Source organism: Lissotriton helveticus, chromosome 2_2, assembly GCF_964261635.1.
Source record: "Lissotriton helveticus chromosome 2_2, aLisHel1.1, whole genome shotgun sequence".
NCBI lineage: Eukaryota > Metazoa > Chordata > Amphibia > Caudata > Salamandridae > Lissotriton > Lissotriton helveticus.
The window spans coordinates 493565155-493587459 of NC_136060.1; the positions used below are offsets into that span (position 1 = coordinate 493565155).

At 48.8% G+C, this 22305-nt stretch overlaps 1 protein-coding gene across 1 annotated transcript in view; it reads left to right on the forward strand.

The window, feature by feature from the left end:
• LOC144821564 (dedicator of cytokinesis protein 2-like) overlaps window positions 1-21611 on the forward strand; it is a 3201295-nt gene extending 3179684 nt beyond the window's left edge. Inside the window, exons 50-53 of the mRNA XM_078678750.1 lie at window positions 3387-3552; window positions 14513-14624; window positions 18156-18295; window positions 20538-21611. Of these exons, the coding sequence (XP_078534876.1) occupies window positions 3387-3552; window positions 14513-14624; window positions 18156-18295; window positions 20538-20627 (508 nt within the window). The 3' untranslated portion in view covers window positions 20628-21611. The remainder of the gene's footprint in view (window positions 1-3386; window positions 3553-14512; window positions 14625-18155; window positions 18296-20537) is intronic.
• Window positions 21612-22305: the final 694 nt, after the last annotated feature.

Consider the following 22305-nt stretch of genomic DNA (forward strand, 5'->3'; position numbering starts at 1 on the left):
AGTGGCCGTGCGTGGCTTGAAAAATCTTATAATCGGTCTCGCCCTCCATCGCGTGGTGCACGGTTGATGCAACTGAATGATAAACCGTCCCGTAGGAAGGCGAAGACCACTCTAATTTCTGCCATCAAATCAGGTCATAGAGCAACCATTATGGCTGCAAGGAATGCCTATAAGAATCTCCTCTCCCATGCAAAATCTGAATGGGAAACAGAGAAATGGAAGGCCATCAAACAGGCATTAATAGCGAAAGATGCCCGAACCTTTTGGAACTTGGTCCATACTGGGAAACCAGAAGGCAAGGTAAAGATCGATCCCAACATCGCCGAGGAAGCCTGGTGTGCATACTTTGGTGATCTTTACTCTTGCCCTGCTTCCCCCCATAATGCGTTACTAATAACGTCTGAATGCCCTTCCCCCCCCTTTACTATGTCGGAAGTCACACTTGCAGTCCAAGGGCTAAAATGTAACAAGGCCCCAGGGTTGGACAAGATCCCTGGTGATCTTTTCAGAGATGAGCCAAAGATCTGGGTCCCCTACTTGACCGTCATATTTAATGCTATTCTTGACGGCCAAGAGCCTCCAAGCACTTGGCTGGGGGCCGAAATTATTCCGATTTATAAAAAGGGATCTCCGTTGGCCCCGTCAAACTATAGACCAATCAGTCTTATTGACGTTACTCAAAAAATCTATGCCAAACTGCTTTTGCAACGCTTGCAAGATTGGATTAGTGAGAACAACATCCTCTCCCACCTGCAAGCAGGGTTCCGTGCTAAAACATCGACCATTGACCAATTACTACGGCTTCAGGTCCTTTACTGGAAGCATGTGGTGATGGAAGGGGGGAGCCTCTACCTGACATTTGTGGACCTCAAATCCGCATTTGACATGGTGGACAGAAACCAACTCTGGAGTATATTAACAACAATGGGGATTCCACCCTATTTATGCCACCAATTCAAAAGACTCCATGAAGGAACCTATGCAAAGGTTCGTTATGGCAAATACGGCCAGCTAACAAGAGATTTTCCCATTGAGAAGGGAGTTAGGCAGGGATGCGTACTGGCCCCTACGCTATTTTCCCTTTTTTTAAATGGCCTTGTTGATGACCTAATTAGTGTACATAACAGTGACGCCCCTAACTTAGCTGGTGGTAAATTTCCTGCACTCATGTTTGCGGATGACACCCTGCTGCTCTCAAAAACATCTATGGGGATGCAGCGGGTGTTAGACCAATTCACCAAATTCTGTAGGAACAGGAATCTGGTAATTAACATAGATAAAACCAAGTACATGGTGTTTAATGGCACTGCAACTAATTGTCCACGCCCGACAATGGATGGACGAGCCCTGGAAAGGGTAAATAATTTCACTTACCTAGGCCTGACCTTAAACGATAAAATGAGTTGGGAAACCCAAATGACTAAGGCTAATTTAACCCTTTCTCAGTCTATGGGGGGTATCCTTAAAGTGCAGAAATCTTGTGTCCATAAGCTAGTCAGTGTACCGCTGGAAATATATACGGTTCAAACCAGATCATCCACCCTTTACGGGGCGGAACTCTGGGGCCATTGTCCAGCGAACGAGATCAGCACAACAGAGAATAAATTTATTAGACAGCTGCTCTCCTTACCAATTAACACCCCTCTAGTTCCACTAAGGTTGGATATAAATCTGAGGCCCATTGCAGAAGTAATTGCCTCACGCCCGCTTCTCTATTGGCGTAGATTGTGGAGTGTCCCGGAGCTTGAGTGCTATAGAGAAGAACTAAAGATTGTGATGGCACGCCCGGGCGCAGGGAGGATAAAGTGGTTATCTTTTATAAGGGGGCAGGCGTCTAGGATCGGCATGGAGAATCTCTGGTCCAACCCGGAGGACACATGCAAATCCATCTCAAAGAGAACCCTGGCTGAGTCTATAAAATATTATAACTTAGAAGAGGTCCTTCGATCAGCCAGGCCTTCTAGCCTCACTGACAGCTTTTTGGATTTCAAGAATGTCTACAGTTTTGAGAAGGAATTAGACATTATAGAACCTGTCTTAGCAAAAAAACTGTATTTACAGTTCAGATATGGTACACTACCCCTCCATTCTTACACTGATAAATGGAAATTGGGTTTAGCTCGCCCTTGTCCAGGTTGCAATGACCCAAATGAATCCTTAATCCATGTGATCTTGTTTTGCCCTGCTTATTCTGTCAGCAGAAAAAATGGATCATACAGCTATGTGTGAACCTAGGAGTCAGGAATTATATAGACTATTTTAGAATTTTAAAAACTGATACTAATGCACTGATAGTTACTGCTATTGCTAAATTTTTGTTTTCGATGTGGTTAATTAGACGAAGACTGATTCGGTAGTAGTAACCTACTTAATGTAGGTAGACTGCTCTGCCTCAGTAATAACTAGTCTTCCACCGTGTTTAAAAAAATGTTTATCCCTTGTATTCTACTGTCTTAGTGTTTTTATCGTCACATTATAAACCGCACGCTAACTGATTTATTGCAAACATCCAAAATGAAATGTAACTGTGTATTAGTTGAGTTGTAAACGTACTTTTTCTATTTTTCGATGTACTTTTATGGTTCATAAACAAACCGAAATAAAGTTAAAATGATGATGATAAACCGTCCCCTGAGTTTGAGATTCTAGGAGAGCAGCAAGAGAAGTCTTGGCATCATGGCTTCCCCCTGTGTGCCTTTTGAGCCTGATGTGTGTTGTTGTGACTGACACACAGTGATGGGGGCTCTTCGCCGTGCTTGCATCGCATGACGGAGGGCGTGAATCCTCCGCTTGGTAGCTGATACAGCAGACCTTGAAGGGGATGCAGGCTAGGGAGCCAAAGAGGTATCGCTAAGGGGGTGACACATGGAAATTCTCATCACTTATCTCTCTTTGAGTCTATGGAGCTTTGTCACATTTACAAATTTACATTCACCATTTTAGTGAAAACTTCATTTATATGACAAACTAAGCAAAGGGTTAAAAACAGACGATGTGCATTGGCAGATGATAACGCAAACCAAATGGATGATTTTCCTGAGAAAACCTGCAGGAAAACTATTTTAAAAGAACATTTTACCCAGAAGTGAAGTTTTGTGAGTGTGAACTTCGTGAAGGTGTGAAGTCCATCACCCTTGCAGATCTTTGCCAGAAGTAGACCTACACACTCCACTATCTTTAGTGTGGAATGAAAATGCAAATCCATGCCCCTCCCCCAACCCAGTGGTATGGTCACGTGGAGGGTGGCTCCCCACAATGAGGTGGACCCACCCTACGTCTGGGTGACCCGTTTCCTTAGATCTGGGGCCCAGGCCCCTCTGTGCCCTGGTGATGGAGGTGATGATAGTAGGTGATGGAGTGACCATTAACGCCTGCCCTTGTTTCAGTGCCGCAGAGCCGCCGCTGCCCAAGAAGTCCACGTCGCGGTCCCAGGAGCGCCTGCTCGAGGCCGAGGAGAAGAAGAGCGACAAGAAGGAGAACCGGAGCAGCGCCCTCTTTAGTAGCCGCAAGCAGGACCAGCGAGTGTCCGTCTCCGACTCCGCTGACCTCAAGGTACGTAAACTGCACCCCTGCCAACTCACACGGCACCACAGTGTGACACACGACATCGGCTCCCTTCGCACGGTCTTCTTGCCTTCCATGTTTTACCCTACCTCTTCTAGCCTCCTGCTATTTTTGTAACGTTCTATTTTGTAACATTTCTCTCATGTAACGTAACTGGTTCTATTGTACAGCGCTCGACACCTTCGGGTAAAGTCCGCGCTTCAGGGCCGGACTGGCAGTAGCGGGCACCGGACATTTCCCCAGTGGGCCGCTAGGGTGAGGGACGAGTTTGGGCCTCTGGGGGCCGTTTTTGTTACAGGGCCGTTTTTGCAGCATAGCTGCAAAATCGGCACCTGTTACAAAATCGGCCGAAACCGGCCCTGGAAAACAGCTGGGCCGCTCCCAGGGGGGGCTGGCCGAGCTCTTTGCCAAGGCCAGTTTTGGTTCCCTGTCCGGCCCTGCCGCGCTTTATAAAAATGCATTAAATAAATAAATAAGGGTGATTGGGGGCGGGGCAACGCAGAGGCAAAAGTGCCTCTCATGTGTTTCGTGGCACGAAGCCACACCCATCCAAGGCCCGCCCCCTCCTCACATGGTGACATTTCTGTCTTAGTTGTCATGTCTGAAACTGAGGGATAGGGTGGGTAGGTGCTAGCCATTGAACAGTGCACAACTGAAAAAATGAGGTTTGGTAATGGCATATGCACATGACATGTTTTGATACCAATAATATAAATATAACATGTATTGGTAAAGTGCATGTTCCCAGTTTGGGCCATCTGGGTGCTAAATAACATGTTTGGGGAACTTATCAACCTTAGAAGGATGAAAGGCTGAGTGGACTCACTGGGATTTGACCTTCAGACCATGTAGTCACGCACTCCTGAGTGTTTACATTAACCCACCGACCCATCTGACCCCAAAAGGTCCCCCTTGCTGCCAACAGTGGTGCTCTGCCCCAGAGATACATTTACATTTCTATATCAAGTGCGTGTGTGTGTGTGTGTGCGTGAGTGCTTGTGTGTGTGTGTGCGCGTGTGTGTGTGTGTGTGTGTGTGTGTGTGTGCGTGCGTGTGTGTGTGTGTGTGTGTGTGTCTGTGTGTCTCTCTCTCCCTCTTTACGTGCGCTAGGTCCCACTGGTTCCCAGATCCGACAGTAATTAAAAATAGACATTTAATCAGGTTGCTGTGGAGCTTTATAATGATGCCCTTAACTTTCCAGGCAAAAACTGACTGGAAAAACCGCCAAGGTGATCTATTCCAGCAAAGTTCCTGATTACATTTCACACATTTTGCTTCATCTTGAATTCCCTAGGTGTATTTGTTTTTTCATCAATGTGTTTTTGTTTTTTTCATGCCACTTATAAATCTTAGATAGTGCTTACTTTGAATTGAGTCACTTCTAGGTGTATCTGTGAATTCAGGCTGTGTCTGGCTGTCTAACAAGGGCCATAATGGAAAGGTCTGGAGCTGAGGCTGAAGGCACTGCAAGTTTTTTACAATGCCCGTCAGTGGATCATGCTCATCCAGTCCTTGGCCTCTCTGCTGATCACACAGAGCAATGGTGTGTGAAGGAGCTACACAGCTGTCAAAATACAGACAGTGCAAAAGTAAAAGAGAGGACAGTGCTTTGGGGGTGAGGGGGTGATTGTGTGTGCAGGGGGCGGTGAAGGGGATGCACGTGTGGTGAAGTGGACTCTTCGCCCTCATGCTAAGGACATGATGACACAGACACAGTGAGTATAGTACTGGAACTGGCCCAGGGCACGTGTGCCCAGCCCCTTTTATTGGCAGGGTCACCTGACCGTGTGTGTGTGTGTGTGTGTGTGTGTGTGTAGGTCACGCATGTGGTGTGCGCGTGTTTTTGTGTGGTGTGTGTGTCTTTCAGGTACCATGTGAAGGTTTGGACCGTTACTGTGGTCAGAATTTGGCAGCGCTATGCTATGGACAGCACAGCGCATCACAGAGGTCATTTCTGTGCCCATCCCCCTTCCTGCAGTGACCTGCCAGGGTCCCACAGCTTCCTCTCCGAAGAAGGTGAGGTTGTAGTGTCATCTGATTGCAGTTTTGTGATTCATAGCTGGTGGAGGTTAGCATAAGCACAAGTAAGGGGCACATGTATCAATGTAGCTTTTGCGATTCCTTAATTGCAATTATTAAGGAATCGCAATTAAGGAATTGCAAAAGCCTACGCATGTATGATTCGCTATAAAATTAGCAATTCTCAAACATTCCATATTAGCTTTTTGCAAATTGCAAGTCGCAATTAAGGAATGCCTTCTTATTCATTCCTATGCGCCTCAAGGCCCATAGGAATCAATGGGAGATTGCATGCGCAATTTGCGAGTACCAATAGGTACTCGCAAATTGCGCATGTAATTTCACGGGTAAAAGGGTGTCCCTGCTGCGCACACGCATGCCTCAAGGGCATGTATGTGCGCAACACGAAACTTTGAAAAATGCACTTTTTTTGCAAATTACCATCAAGTTCAAATTGATGGTAGTATGCGCCCCCTATTAGAAAAATTTGCGATTTCATCATGCATTGCATTTAAGGAATCGCAATAAATTACGATTTCTTGGATTGCGAGAGCCTTTAGTTTCATGCATCGTAGATGCCCTTTTTTGGGGCACAAACGGCAGATTTTTGCGAATAGCACTGTTTGAGGTCGCAAAAAAGGTTGATGTATGTGCCTGTGAGACCCTTGCAACCGATGCATAATCACACTTTTCAATTAAAAAGCGGTTCTGTGCATTACAGGGATCCGATGTCATCCGAAGTGTACGGGGTACATTTCCGGTGTCCTCTTCCACACTGTCTGGGATCCCTAGTCGGTCGTGACTGGTGCACAGAGAGCAGGACACATATTGTTGACAGTTTGGCTAGGATTTAAGTGTGTGGCCCTGTTCGACGCCTCTCTGAATCCCTCCCACCCTCAGGGTCCCCGGCTGGGTGAACACTCAGGAGGCCTCTCCGAGAAGAGCTGCCAGCCTACGTGGATTTAATGAATGGAATGGGAACGGTGGAGATACAAATGGTGCGGGATCCCAGGCTCGTCAGCCCGCTGCTCAAGGGAGCTTTAAAGTTACAAATGGGGGTGGGGTCGCACACTACTCACACACCGGCGGTGTCGCCCCTAAGGACTCTGGTCAATGTAGTAAAGTGTTCGCGATGCATCATCTTTCGATCTTCTGCTATCTTCGCTGTCTTCGCCATCCCTGGACACGTGTTTCGGGGTATTACCCCTCATCAGCAGGGATAGGCCGTGTACTGGGGTTGCCGATGGCTGCCAATATCTGCCAGGTATAGTACCACTCAGGCGCGTAGGTGCGGGATCCCAGGCTCGTCAGCCCGCTGCTCAAGGGAGCTTTAAAGTTACAAATGGGGGTGGGGTCGCACACTACTCACACACCGGCGGTGTCGCCCCTAAGGACTCTGGTCAATGTAGTAAAGTGTTCACGATGCATCATCTTTCGATCTTCTGCTATCTTCGCTGTCTCCCCGCACCTGACGAGCCCATAAGTGTATGGCAGCACCCGACAGCAGTAAGAACTGTGTGGTATAGGCAAAGCCCAGTGCGGCGAGTAATTAATTAATCCTGTATTTGTAAAGCGCACAGCTACCCGTAGGCATCCCGGCGCTGGGGGCCGTCGGGAAGATTAAGCAAGCTGTTGCCCAGAGTCACATGGTGCTGGGCAGACCCCTGCCGCTGGTGCCGGGGATCGAACCGTGAGCCCCAGCGTCCAGCGTTAGTCACCCTGTCCGCTGCGCCACACCTCTTCCCTCGGTCATTGGCATCGGTGGTAGTGACCCAGCCAACGGTCTGCTGAGATCCCAGCGAGAGTGGTACTGGACTGCTGAGGTGCCAGCACACTGCAGGACTTGTGGCACAAGAGGAGGACTGCCCGGTCATCTGGCAGGCATGAGGTGAGCTCTAATTGAGGGGAGCGGCGAGCGGTGCAGCAAAGAGAGCCTGCAGACGGATAGAGCGGAGCAGCTGCCCACTTCCTCCCATCCCTATGATGAGGAACACTGCCCCAGAATCACAAGCCAGGGCTCGGCGAGGGGACCGTCACTGAGAGGAGGTGGAGTCGGTAGGGGACCTCGGACCTCTGTGGGACCCGAGGCAAGGCACCGGAGTCTCTGTCAGTAGCTCCAGCCACCACACAGCCCGTGAGGTGTGAGAAGCTGCTGCGGAAGAGCAGGAGCATTGAAAGACATGGTGAGAGGCTAGCCACCGCACAGAAGAATTAAGAGAAGCAAGACGGGGGCAGTAATACACTCCACAAGACTCTGCCGAGGTTTGTGTTCTTCACTCTTCCCCCCCTGTGCCGCCAGCATCAAAGGAAAGACTCACAGGGGGGAAACATTCTTTACATCGCGGTCAGTACACCACGATGCTGTTACATCGCTATGCCATTACAACGCAAGTCTTTACATCGACGTGCGCTAGATGGCGTGCTAACATTACAAATAGTGTAGTTGACTATCCCAACACCTTCCCTACTGTTATGTGGACTGTAGTTGAAATAGTAAATTACACTTTTCTAATGTTAGCACGCCATCTAGCGCAAGTCGATGTAAAAACTTGTAATGGCATAGCATGGTAACATCGCAGTCGTTGTAACGACCGCGATGTAACGGCACACGTTGTACTGACTCACGTTGTAACGAGTCACATTCCTCACAGAGAGATGGGAGGAGCCGTCAGCAGTGGTGTCCCACCCGTGAGTGAGGCGAGAGCTTGGACGGCGGGAATCGCGGTGGGAGCCCCAGTGATGGCCGATAAGGTGATGAACAGTGCCCAGGGGCTGGGCCAGTATGTTGTAAGGGCCCCGCGCGATCTGGGAAGGAAGAGTCGACAGCCCAGGTAGGCGATGGCTGTGTTCCAATGTTCGAGAGTGGAGAGTGGTGGTAGCCCCTACCCAGAGGCCCCTTCTGGTATACCCCCAACAAATAGAGCCTTGTGGTTGGTGTGATGGCTCCATGCACCACGCTTGGAGCATTTGGATATTGGTGGTGGCTGCAGTCAGAGGACACAGACCGAAGAGAGTTGAAGCCTTGGGAGATGGCTCCATGAGTGCGGGATCTGGGGTAAGGTCCCGCGGTGAAGTGAAACTGCCTCAGCTAAAGTGGCATGCGTGGGAGAGTTCAATAGCACTGCCACGTGCCAAGGTAGGGGGCAGAAGAAGGGCAATGTACAGGGCACAGCTTTCGGGGACTCTAAGAGATGGTGCAGTGCTGCCTAGTGGCCATAAGCACTAACTACAAGGAAGCAAAAGAGAATCTGAAAAGGAAGTCCTGCGTCACGAAGGAGAGGTGGCCTGAACTGCAAAAGAGGGTCAGCATCATGAGCATATGAACTGGCCAAGATACTGGACAAGTGTGTACCCTATGCCACCCCAAGTGAGGATACAGAGACGAGACTGTGCATCAAACCATGAGCTGCGGCAGTGTATGGAAAGGGGGCAGCCAGGCAATTTGAACTAGGAAGTTGTGTGAATTCATAGAAAAACAGCCACAGACTGGTGGGCCGGAAGAAAGCTAAAAGAGTGTTGACCCGAGCAAAGAGGCCCCAGACTAGCGAAACCTTCAGGAAGAAGAAAGTGCGTGCCCAGCGTCGAAAGGACGCCACCACAAGTGGAGGTCAGGAGCGCGTAAGGCACTCGAAGCAGGAGTACCATCAGATGAAGGTAGGAGAGATCGCAAGGAGAGAAGTACGCTGAAGATCGCACAGAGACCCTGATTTTAAGGGCCGGAGCCCGACAGAGGTCAAAGAGAGAAGATGACCTGCCAGATGTCAGAGAGAAGATGACCGGCCAGATGTCAGAGAGAAGATGACCTGCCAGATGTCAGAGAGAAGATGACCTGCCAGATGTCAGAGAGAAGATGACCTGCCAGATGTCAGAGAGAAGATGACCTGCCAGATGTCAGAGAGAAGATGACCTGCCAGATGTCAGAGAGAAGATGACCTGCCAGAGGTCAGGGAGAAGATGACCTGCCAGATGTCAGAGAGAAGATGACCTGCCAGAGGTCAGGGAGAAGATGACCTGCCAGAGATCAGCGAAGACGACTTGCCAGAGGTCAGAGAAAAGGTGACTCAAGAGAGATCAGAGAAGCGATGACCTGAAAATGGTCCGAGAAGATGACCGAGGAGAGGTCTGACAAGATTGACCGGAAGTCAAAGTATGAAAGCCTACAAGAGGTAGTGAAAGGAAGATGGCCGCGAGGACAGGTTTGGTCACCGAACGAATAGAATGCATTGTCCTAGGGGTAGGACAGGGCCAGGGAGACCCGTGTGAAGTGCGTATCACATGGAGAGGCCTGGACAGAGAAGAAGAGCAAGACCACAGGGGACTAGACTGCGTCACGAAGCGAAAGAACAAAGAAGAGAAGATCATGTGGCATGATGCCATCGCAGAAGAAGAGAAAAGAAGAGAGAAGTGTGTGATCAGACAACTCGCACACTGCAAGATAGAGGGCGACTGAATGCAAGAATATCTGGAAGGGAGCCCAGTACCTTGGTAACACCAGAAGAAGCCAGCTATCCAGGAGTCTTCGTAATGCTACGCAAACCTGGTGTCCAAGAGTCTTCGTAATGCCACGCAAACCTGGTGTCCAGGAGTCTTCGTAATGCTACGCAAACCTGGTGTCCAAGAGTCTTCGTAATGCCACGCAAACCTGGTGTCCAGGAGTCTTCGTAATGCTACGCAAACCTGGTGTCCAGGAGTCTTCGTAATGCTACGCAAACCTGGTGTCCAAGAGTCTTCGTAATGCCACGCAAACCTGGTGTCCAGGAGTCTTCGTAATGCTACGCAAACCTGGTGTCCAAGAGTCTTCGTAATGCCACGCAAACCTGGTGTCCAGGAGTCTTCGTAATGCTACGCAAACCTGGTGTCCAAGAGTCTTCGTAATGCCACGCAAACCTGGTGTCCAGGAGTCTTCGTAATGCTACGCAAACCTGGTGTCCAAGAGTCTTCATAATGCCACGCAAACCTGGTGACTGCAGAGGTAAGCAAGCTGGACCATTTGTGATGTCCACCTTTGGGGTCGCACAGGAGACTGGATGGTGAGACTGCTCGTACGTACTGAGTGACCTCGGAAGCGGGGTCTAGAAGAGGATCCGACCACTCCACACCAGTCCGTGGCGACCCTGGGGCAAATGCCTCAGGGACGCCGGTGAGAGCTGGTCCCGCCACGAGAGATGAGACTACAGCCGCTCCTCCGCATGTCCTAGGAAGATGAAGCTCTCATGCGAGGTGGCGGGAGTACTCCTGTCAGGAAAAAACTATCCTCCAGGTGGAGCGAGGGACTTGAAGGTGGGACTCGTAGCGCTTCCTCCACAAACCTAAAAGCTGGTGTTGGAGTGACACGGCGAAGCACTCCCAGTGCAGTGGGAGCCTGGTGAAGAGGGCCTCCCGGACATCCTGTGACAGAGCATCCTAGGAAGAGAGGGATGTTTACAAGTACTCCACCATTCCGTAGCTAGAAGCAATGCTGCCTTTATGAAGATGCAACAACAACCAGGACTGATCGGTGAAAACGTGACATCTACCAGATTCATCATCACTCCACCTGCACCGTCACAGAGAACTGTACAGATAGAGACTTTGGTGTCAACGTCCACGCCTTGAGTCCAAGGAGGACAGGACCTGAAGGGCACAGCCGAACTCTGCCAAATAGAACTGGTGGACGTAGCAGCAGTTGTACCATCGTCCTGTTCCAAAAGCAGCTGAAGAGACTTATTGGAAGTTCTCCATTTGTTGTTTTATTGTCTCCACTGGTTGGACTTTGTTGTCCCAGTTTGAATAAAGTTTGGGAGGGATGTAGTGACCAGCTAGTCACTGTTCTAGCTGTTGTTTGTGCCAGCCACTCCCGAGGGCTGGCTTACACCCCACCCCACACCCATCCAATACAGGCGCCACAGCACATGTGAACCTGATAATAAATGGGCCCAGGACCCCACAGCATTATATGCTTTGACTGAGTGCTCTGTTGAGTGATCAGTCACTTGTAGTCCATATTGTAACACACTTCATAGCAGGCAAATTAACCCCCTCTCTTCCTTGGAAACAATTGGAGCTTTCTGACGTTTTTATTTGGCCAGATAAATAGCATTTTGACCATGATGAGCCCTTAAGACAGTGGCGGCTCCTCCGCAATGCCGGAGAAGTGTTGCCCCACTGCTTTTTACAGTGACAAAAAATAAAAAATAAAATGATAAGAACTTGCGTTATTATCATGTTATTTGTTATTGCTGCGGCGTCTTGGCGGGGCGGGCGGATCTGTTCTGCTCTCAGAGAAGGGGGAGGAGTGGTGAGCTCTATGTAAGTGCGCATGAATGTTTGGCCGGCCCTCTCGGTCTGGGGGCAACAGAGGTGTAGGTGGGGAGCAACAAAGGAGAGGGGGTGGTGCGAGTGGAGAACAACGAAGTTACAGGCGTGGTGGGGGAGCAACAAAGAAGCAGTCGTGGTGTGGGTGGGGACCAACGAAGGAGAAGGTGTGGAGTGGGTGAGGACCAACGAAGGAGAAGGTGTGGAGTGGGTGAGGAGCAGCAAAGGAGCAGGCGTGGTGTGAAGCAACAAAGAAGCAGTCGTGGTGTGGGTGGGGACCAACGAAGGAGAAGGTGTGGAGTGGGTGAGGACCAACGAAGGAGAAGGTGTGGTGTGGGTGCGGAGCAGCGAAGGAACAGGCGTGGTGTGAAGCAACAAAGAAGCAGTCGTGGTGTGGGTGGGGACCAACGAAGGAGAAGGTGTGGAGTGGGTGAGGACCAACGAAGGAGAAGGTGTGGAGTGGGTGAGGACCAACGAAGGAGAAGGTGTGGAGTGGGTGGGGACCAACGAAGGAGAAGGTGTGGAGTGGGTGAGGAGCAGCAAAGGAGCAGGCGTGGTGTGAAGCAACAAAGAAGCAGTCGTGGTGTGGGTGGGGACCAACGAAGGAGAAGGTGTGGAGTGGGTGAGGACCAACGAAGGAGAAGGTGTGGTGTGGGTGCGGAGCAGCGAAGGAACAGGCGTGGTGTGAAGCAACAAAGAAGCAGTCGTGGTGTGGGTGGGGACCAACGAAGGAGAAGGTGTGGAGTGGGTGAGGACCAACGAAGGAGAAGGTGTGGTGTGGGTGCGGAGCAGCGAAGGAACAGGCGTGGTGTGAAGCAACAAAGAAGCAGTCGTGGTGTGGGTGGGGACCAACGAAGGAGAAGGTGTGGAGTGGGTGAGGACCAACGAAGGAGAAGGTGTGGAGTGGGTGAGGACCAACGAAGGAGAAGGTGTGGAGTGGGTGGGGACCAACGAAGGAGAAGGTGTGGAGTGGGTGGGGACCAACGAAGGAGAAGGTGTGGAGTGGGTGAGGAGCAGCAAAGGAGCAGGCGTGGTGTGAAGCAACAAAGAAGCAGTCGTGGTGTGGGTGGGGACCAACGAAGGAGAAGGTGTGGAGTGGGTGAGGACCAACGAAGGAGAAGGTGTGGAGTGGGTGAGGACCAACGAAGGAGAAGGTGTGGTGTGGGTGCGGAGCAGCGAAGGAACAGGCGTGGTGTGAAGCAACAAAGAAGCAGTCGTGGTGTGGGTGGGGACCAACGAAGGAGAAGGTGTGGAGTGGGTGAGGACCAACGAAGGAGAAGGTGTGGAGTGGGTGAGGACCAACGAAGGAGAAGGTGTGGAGTGGGTGGGGACCAACGAAGGAGAAGGTGTGGAGTGGGTGGGGACCAACGAAGGAGAAGGTGTGGAGTGGGTGAGGAGCAGCAAAGGAGCAGGCGTGGTGTGGGTGGGGAGTAATAAAGGAGCAGGTGTGGTGTGGGTGGGGAGTAAAGAAAGGAGCAGCGGTGCTGTAAGTTGGGAGCAACATAGGAGCAGGCGTGGTGTAAGTGGGGAGTGATGAAGCAGCAGCTGTGGGGTGGGTGGAAATCAATGGAGGAGCAGGCCTGGTGTGGGTGGGGAGTAAATAATGGGGAGTGGAGGTTCGCTAAGAGAGCAACAAATGCTGAAAAAGCTTTTTAGGAAGCAGAGAAGCCCGGTAACAAATGGAAGCTGCCACAAAATGTCATGGTCTGTGAGAGGTAGGGGAGCCGGAGAGGAGTGGGTGAAAGGGAAGCAGTGGGCGGGGAGGGGGGTAAGCACCACATCAGAGAGAGCAACAAAATACAATCACTCTTGTAGAGTGGATAATAAAAAAGAAAAGTACCTTCATAAATGTGAACAGTGGAAGGATACAAGTCAGCCAATCACAAGGATGGTAAAGAGGCTCTGCTCCAGGGGAGGGACAGACACAAGAAGAGGAAAGCAAGCCATTGTTGAAGCAAATGAGAGTTAAAGTGAAGCCAACCGATGGTAAGCAAAGGGCGGGCTGTAAGCCCAATGGAAGCTTTTGTATGGTCCGTGAGATGCTGTCGCCGAACAGCTGCCTGGTAGGCAGGATCTAAAAAGGAGAACTAAACCAGTGGCCCAGGAGCCCCGACCCTGGCTCCGAAGCGCACTCTTTTATGATGGAAATGCGCATGTGAGCAGCAAACACCACAAGTCATGGGGCAGTAGTTCCAATGGGTGGAATAGGGGGGCCGTTTGCCCCACGTGCATGCTATACTGGGCAGAAGCTAAATGTGAATGACACTCGAACAGTCTAATGGCTGAAGAGTGCTGACCGAAAGCCCCTCTATGTATGAGCAAGTCTGTATGTATTTGATTTATTGTTTTTGTGATGTTTAATACAAGAGCCTGACCGGCAGCTACAAATGTCCGGCCAGACCTAAAATGTACATGGCTTCATTCTTGTTCCATCCACACAACTGACACATTTGTGACCTCTGTGGGTAGAGTGTTGGCTGACATGCAAGGCACTCAGAGCCGTCTCATTGGTGGAGTATGTCTTGGTTCCCTCCCCATGGGAAGCAGAAATCAAGTGATGGGATCTGTGGAGTGAATGAATGTTTGAACCGTCCCAGCGCCTCCGGAAGTAATTTGTTCCATGTTTGTATTCACAGGAAAGCAAGAGACTGTCTCGGAACGTAAGCGAGAGCCACCTGTGCCCGGCAGACACACCCAGGCTGCCATCACCAGCCACGGCCTGCAGTCCACCTTCACCCTTGAGCTCAGGTACGTGGGCTAAGTAGAGCGAGGGGTCTTACCCTGGTCGCCACGATAGATGGGTGCCCCCACGTGCAGACAGTGGTTGTGTTCATACTTTCACACCTCTGCGTCGAAAGGTCAAGGGTTACTTCTAACCTTATGCACTCTTTCAATGTCTTCTTTTTCCCCATCCGGCTTCACAAAGCACAATCTAACCTAAACTCAAAGAGATGTCAAACCTTTCAAACTTAAGATAGGGAATAAGATTAATTCATATAAGTGCTGATGTCACCCTGCACAAGTGACAAGAAGGCGGGGCACGATGCTGAGGTGCCCAGACCTCTCACAGTGTGAAGATCAGCCCCTCCCTCTGACTGACAGAAGAGGGTTTTCATAGAATTAAGTTAGTAGTTGTCCTCAGAATTCACAATGAACAGAGGCTTATCTTGCTGTATTTTGACAACTTAATGAAGTCACTTCCTTAGAAAGGCAATTTTTTTTTATAATAAAGAGCACTGCTGAGACCCAATGGATAGGAAAGGAGGGTATATAGAAGTAAGATTTCTCCCCTTACCTCCTGTTTCTCATTCTCCTCTGGACTTCTGGTATTGCCTTGCTTTGGGTGTGTTTGCTTTAAACTGGGATGGTACTTTAAATGCCAGGTTCAGATCACTTTGTATTTTTATAGGTAAAGATCTAGCATACGTGATATTGGTTATTGTCAGGGGTGCCTCATTGCGAGGTGCTAGTGTCCTTAGAAATGCTTACAATTTGTTTCTCTGATGGATCTTTTTCACTAACCGAGAGGCTAATGAATTCAAAATTCAATAAAATAATTTGCAGTTCGTATTGCTCATTTGGCCACACAATAAGGATCAGAAATCAGTGGCTAAAGCTATGTGGGTTTTATTGCAAATTAATAATAATATGCACATCAAAACCATACTATAAAGATACAGAATCACACATGGCAAACTGAAACGTCAAAATAGATTCAGGCCCAATAACAGAAGACATGCAATGAATGCTGTCACAGAAATACAAATACTGAAAAGAGAAGTTGGTGTCCCTTAAAGACACTCTGATCTTCCTTCCTAAACATGAGTAGGTTCTAAAGTCATTTAAACTAAGTCTTGAATCTAACTACGCACGTGTCATCAGGAAAGGTCAACTGTGAATCTAGAAGTGCAGGAAGGTGTCCGCATAGTAAAGACTCCAGTAGGAGTCTTCTTTATTGGGAAGGTATGTCTAGCGTATAGCTACACACTCGCAAAACTAAGGTGAAGCGGAGAGGTCTGTACCTCTCAAAGTCCAAAGGGATCTGCTCTAAACTCTAACAGTGAGACCATTAATTAGAACATATAGATGCTTCAACATCAGCCAGTATCTCCTTCCGCCCCTTCCAGGGACCAATGGTGTTAAACTCCACATTGTGCACTTGCAACATCACCAGAGTTTCCCATCCCACAGAACAAGGACAGAATCAACAGCCTTGAGTCCCCCTTGTTCCTTATGCATGTTTGATAGGAGGCTTCTTCAGCTTGTTAGCGCTTCACGCTCCTGCCAAGATTTTCTCTCTCAGGCCTCTCTATCACCAATACACGAATACTCCTTTCTCTAGCTGTAAAACCTTAAGAACATATCTGCAAAGCCAGGATGAGTCTGCCCAGTGGTGAACAGGGAGATCTGCATGACCCACCTGAATAGGGCTGTGCCTTCCCTCCACAATGCTGGCTCCGCCCCCTGTGGTGCGTCTGAGCACCTAGCCCTCCTGACAATGGAGAGAGGAGCAGACACACAGCACACAGAAATGCCAACTTCTAAAAGTGGCACTTCTCCACCAGTCACAATAAGTCTGCGCACACCATTGCGCAGCATTTATTCTCACGAATTCGCAGATACCAAACTTGCCCCTGCACTCCTCTCATACCAGGAAGTACCATGGACACACATATCCTCATGCATTCCTATGGGAGTGCAGGCCAATCTCACCACACGCACTCAGAGTGCGCACGCACTTTACACTGGGACACAGTGCTAAAATGCGCACAGGCCAAAAACTACTAATATCAGGTCACATTAAAAGGAAAAACATTTAGGGGAGAACCTGCCAAAAGGGCCAAGTACAACAGGCATGGAGAGCACGGGACTCACATATGAGCATACCTGTCCCACTCGGGTGACAAATGCAAAAACAACAGTTGATGGACAGAATGCCGAACAATGTCATACATTCACCCCAGTACAGAGATCTGGGCCTAAATCCATCGATGTTTTGCTCAACATGCCATTCCAGTTTGAACCGAGCCATACGCAAATAAGTCTTGGCCCTGTGCCTCATGGGAACAGTCCACCCCGAACTGCCAAGCCAGGTCCTCCCTGGACTGGAAACAAGCATCTTACGACCAGTTTCAGGATAGCTTGATTCCAGTGGCATGGAGAGCACGGGACTCACGTCTGAGCATACCCGTCCCACTCGGGGTGACAAGTGCAAAAACAACAGTTGGTGGACAGAATGCAGAACAATGTCATACATTCACCCCAGTACAGAGATCTGGGCCTAAATCCATTGTTTTTTTGCTCACCATGCCATTCCAGTTTGAACCCAGCCATATGCAAATCAGGCTTGACCCTGTGCCTCATGGGAACAGTCCATCCCGAACTGCCAAGCCAGGTCCTCCTTGGACTGGAAACAAGCATCCGAGGAACGATTTTGGGGTTTCACCCCTCTTCAGCCAGGATAGCTTGATTCCAGTGGCATGGAGAGCATGGGACTCCCTTCTGAGCATACCCGTCCCCCTCGGGGTGACAAATGCAAAAACAACAATTGATGGACAGAATGTAGAACAATGTCATACATTCACCCCAGTACAGAGATCTGGGCCTAAATCCATCGTTTCTTTGCTCCCCATGCCATTCCAGTTTGAACCCAGCCATATGCAAATCAGTCTTGACCCTGTGCCTCATGGCAACAGTCCAGCCCGGACTGCCAAGCAAGGTCCTCCCTGGACTGGAAACAAGCATCCTAGGACCGGTTTCGGGCTTTCAGCCCTCTTCAGCCAGGATTGCTTGATTCCAGTGATGGCCGCCATCTTTGATGCTGAAAGTATCATTTTGCAGCACAGAGCAATCAGTATCCATTGTCAGGAAGAGGGGTTTTACCAGCAAACAGCAATATGGGCTGATGGTGATGCCTGCTCTGTGTTGTGCGAGATTTAACCCTGCTAGGTGAGCTCTGCAGTAGTTAGTTCTAGAGGACATTCCCTGGTTTCTTAAAAGTGATGCTGTGTTAAAGCCTAAGACAAGAGTGAGTTAGATCTGGAGATGCAAAGACTGAAAGGGTCAAGTAAGGCTTCTGTCGATAGGATTCGAAGCCGCCTACTCTGCTATCCTCAACCAGAGTCTCTTTACTTCAGTACTAGTCTGAGATTTGAAGTTCAAAGCTCTCCAGATATGGGTGATACACAATGAAAGCTTTGGCTCATGGTCAGTTTTATTAGTTCGGACACTCGTTTTTCGGCCTCCACTCAACTACGCCTCTTCTTTTTTCTCCATCAGGGTCTTCTGTGAACGGCTTTGGTGGTCGGATCAAGAGTGCAACCAAACCTCCTCCACTGCCCAAGAAGATCAGCCTTTCCCTGTACGAGAACTTCAGCGAGCAGGATCCGCAGGCACAGAGAGAGACCTCCCCGGAGCAGGTAGGGTCCTTGAACCATGGTGCTTCAGGCAGTTCAACCAACCAGACTTAGTAGAGGCATTTCAGACTTCCAGGATCCAGAAGGCAAATTTCACAGAGAGACGTTTGACTGAAAAGAGGGTGCTTAGTGCCTGTGCCTAGCTGCAGTGAGTCAGGATTGGTCAGTTACTCGCCCATCACATGTAAAGTCTATATTATACTCACTAGGCCTGGGTGGTAAATTCCTTTCCGCTCGTGGAATTTGGGTAATTTTGCGTTCCGCGGAGAATTCGGATTGCCCAAAATTCTGTGACTTCGCCAAATTTTTTGCTTGTTCGCGCTTTCAAAATGTATGTTTGCAAGATATTTCTTCCCGAGCACGCAAACAGCATTCGCGAACAGGAAAAACGCATCGCGAACGGGCGGAACAAGCAATTCCGCAGGTTCGTGGAACTTTTGCGTGCTCGCTGAGATTTTTTACAGTTTCGCGGAGCTTTGCGTAGTGCAACTACGCAAATTCCGCTCACCCTTAATAGTCACGGTACCGGTATATTGTGGTTGGACGGAGTAAAGTGCACCGACTGTATCTGAGCCAGTACACTCCTTGAGACCTGGAGCCTGATTTAGAGTTCTGAGGCAGAAGAAATTCATCTGATTTGTTCAGGAAATGCTAAATCTTGAGGCCAATGGGCCAGATGCACGACAGTAAATCAGCCCATTGCGACCGCTAAAAAGGATTGAAGCTTGAACCAAACCTATTTTGTGAGTCGGCAACCTGTTACCGACTCGAAAATAGGTTTTGTGAGTTGCCATTAGGAAAGGGCGTGTTAAGGGCGTCCCTTCCTAATAATAGGTCACAGGGGGATATAAGATTGTTTTGTGAATGCAAATGCTATTGCAAAACAATCGCATCTACCACCAATTTCAAGCTGGTGGTAAGCCAGTCGCAAATAAGAATTTGTGATTGGCAGCAAAACTAATTTTAAGAGCAGCCAGTGATCTCATGGCCTGCTCTTAAAACATGAAACTGGGTGTTTAATTTTCTTTTTTTAAATGCAGCCCATTTTCTTTTTAGGAAAACTGTCTGCATTTAAAAAAAAACTGGTTTATTGAAAAAGCAGTCTAAGACATGGTGGTCTGCTGACCCTACCAGGCCACCATCCCTGTGAGTTCCGGCCATTCTCAATAGGTCACAAAATGCAACCTGTCACATGAATATTAATGAGGTATGTCCCTTGCAACCCAGTTGGTAATCGCAAACAGTGTCTCAGACACTATCGTACATCAGTGTTTGCGACTCGCAATTTGCAAGTCGTAAAAATGCAAATTACAAGTCTCAAAAATGGAGGGTCGTACATCTGGCTAATGTCCCTATCCATATGATAGAGAAGATTCTGGATTTAGCACATCATCTAGTACGCCCAGTACCACCCAACTCAAGCTCAGGCCCCAGACTGAAGAATGACCCTGCTGTCTCATCACTGGGACAACATGGCTGCCTCCTCTGCCAAAAGAAGCAGAGCTGGACGCTGAAGCACATACAAGAGCCTGTTCTTGGGGTACATTGGGAGTAGAACGTTAACAATAATAGGGAGACCCCAGACATAGACGGAGTCTAGAACGTCTGATCCAGGGAACATCCAATATCCAGAGGTTATTACATGTCTTCTCATCTTATCTCATCTCATCTCATTTGACTCCAGCTATGAGATCTTCCGGAACATAAAGGGGCCGAATTACAGAACTAATCTGAGACAAAATCCTAAACGTACTACTTTTGGTATTCACTGAAGGCATTTCGTAATAGTAAAGTTAGGATTTTTTCTTAAGTTTGACTTAAGACAAATTTAAGACAAACTTAAGACAGAGTTAAGACAGACTTAAGACAGACTTAAGACAGACCCAAGATAAACTTAAGACAGACTTAAGACAGACTTAAGACAAATTCCTAACTTTACTACTACTAAATGCCTTCTGTGAATACCAAAAGTAGTAAGTTTAGGATTTTGTCTTAGATTATTTCTGTGAATCGGGGCATAGATATGAGATGGTAACAACAGCCCCCATCTGCACTTTCCACTCTGGGTCTGCCCCCGCAGAGGAAGGTTTTGGAAAGGCAGCAGTGTAAACATCTTACCTGGACCACCAGTGAAAATGTCCATCATAATGGCGGAGCAGCAGGTCCAACTCAAACCCAACCACCTGCCATGTTAGAGCAAAGATGATGTACACACGACTCACCTTATACCTTTGTTTTACTCTAGGTTTCATCTCCAAGCACCCCCAATGCCAACAAACCCCTCAAGTCTCCACCAGCACCGCCTCCGAAACTGAAGCGCCCGTCTCAACCCTAACCCCGCATCCTCCAATCTGCACCACTGCTGTCTCTACGCCGCCAGCTGTGCAACACTGCCTACTCTGTCCTGGGACTCTCACAAGTGCCAGTCTAGCATGTCATTGAGACCACTGCAACCTGTGTGTGACACCGGTCACAGCACCGCAACCAGGAGATTTTGTGGCCACAGAGTTTTCCGCATAATTATGAATTTGCCTCATTTGCCACAGAAGCCATAATCTGCTGCATAATCTGCAGATTTTAACCAAAAAAACTATTTCTATCTCGCACTGATCAGTAGTAACTAAAAATGCAGCAACACATGTTGCCGCGCAGTGGAAAGCTCTCCGCGGAGTATGACTGTTTGCCTTCTCATTACATAGGGCTGTATTTGTGTCTCACACTGGTGCTAAAGAGGTGCAACCTTTGCCCTGTTGTTAATGTGTAAAAATGACAAAATAAGGTAATAGTATCACAAAATGTACTGCATTAAGCTGCATAATTTGCCTTTTCTTTCCGCATAATTGTGCCACTGTGCCAGTAGACTTCCTGCTGCCTATGCTTCATGCCACATAATGCATGCCTTGCCTGATCGTATCGCTGTGAACTGGTTCAGGTAGATATTCCAGGTGTAAATTTTCTGTTCTCTGATTTCTGTCTCTGTTTTACCACATGTGTAGCTATGTGGGGCCTTTGTCCTCCCAAGATCAGTGAACCGCCTGTGTACTATCAGGGCTTGATTCTGTCTTGTGGATTTTTTTTCCTCTCTCTTGCCACTGTCACGTGTGCCAATCGCACCTGTGCTGTTCACACCTGCTCATACCCACTCACAACAATAAAGCGGGAAGGATGAGGGAGACAAGGTACCCCTGGACTTCGTCACTCCCAAGCCATGAGGGGTGGGGGTTGATTGTGCTGGTGAAATGGTGCCCACTGGGTGCAGTGGTTGTACAGGTAGAAAAGATCTCTGTAGCTTCAGCTGAATAAATTGATTAAAATACAATCCCTGCTGCTCTGAGTTGTATTTCTTTGTCTGTGCTGTAAAGTATTTCAACTATCCATATGTTTCTTGTTTCCCAGAAGGTCAAGAGAGATTCAGTTTTAAGCAAATTCATGAATGAGCCATCACCATCGACTGTATGTGTGCATTTTATGTAGTAAATGCATGTGTTTGAAAGCTACTCTGGCTTCAAAGGTCAACTCAAGCAGAGGGATTCCTAGGAAATAAAACTCGCCTCTACTCACGACCATGTGTCATCTCCTTGTCAAAGGAAGGCACAAAACCTAGTCCCTCAGTAACTGCACGTCCTAAGTCTGCACCACGGTTGTTGGACCTGACCTCTGCAGGGTCACCCCAGATGTTTGCCTTGCTTTGCTGAACCCGTGTTTTGTTGGCTTTTAGGACTCTCTGCACTTTTCTCTGCTAACCAGTAGTAAACTGCTGGTGCTCGGCCTTGAAAACATAAAATTGGCCTAAACCTGATTGTAGTATTTAGTTTACTTGTAAGTCCATAGTCAATGGTTCTACATGTGCCCAGGGCCTGTAAATCAAATGCTACTAGTGGGCTGCAGCACTCATTGTGCCACCCACACAAGTAGCCTTGCAAAACACACCTCAGACCTGCCACTGCAGCCTGTAGTACGGTTTTAAACTGCCATCTCGACCTGGAAAAATAAACCTTTTGCCAGGTCCAAAC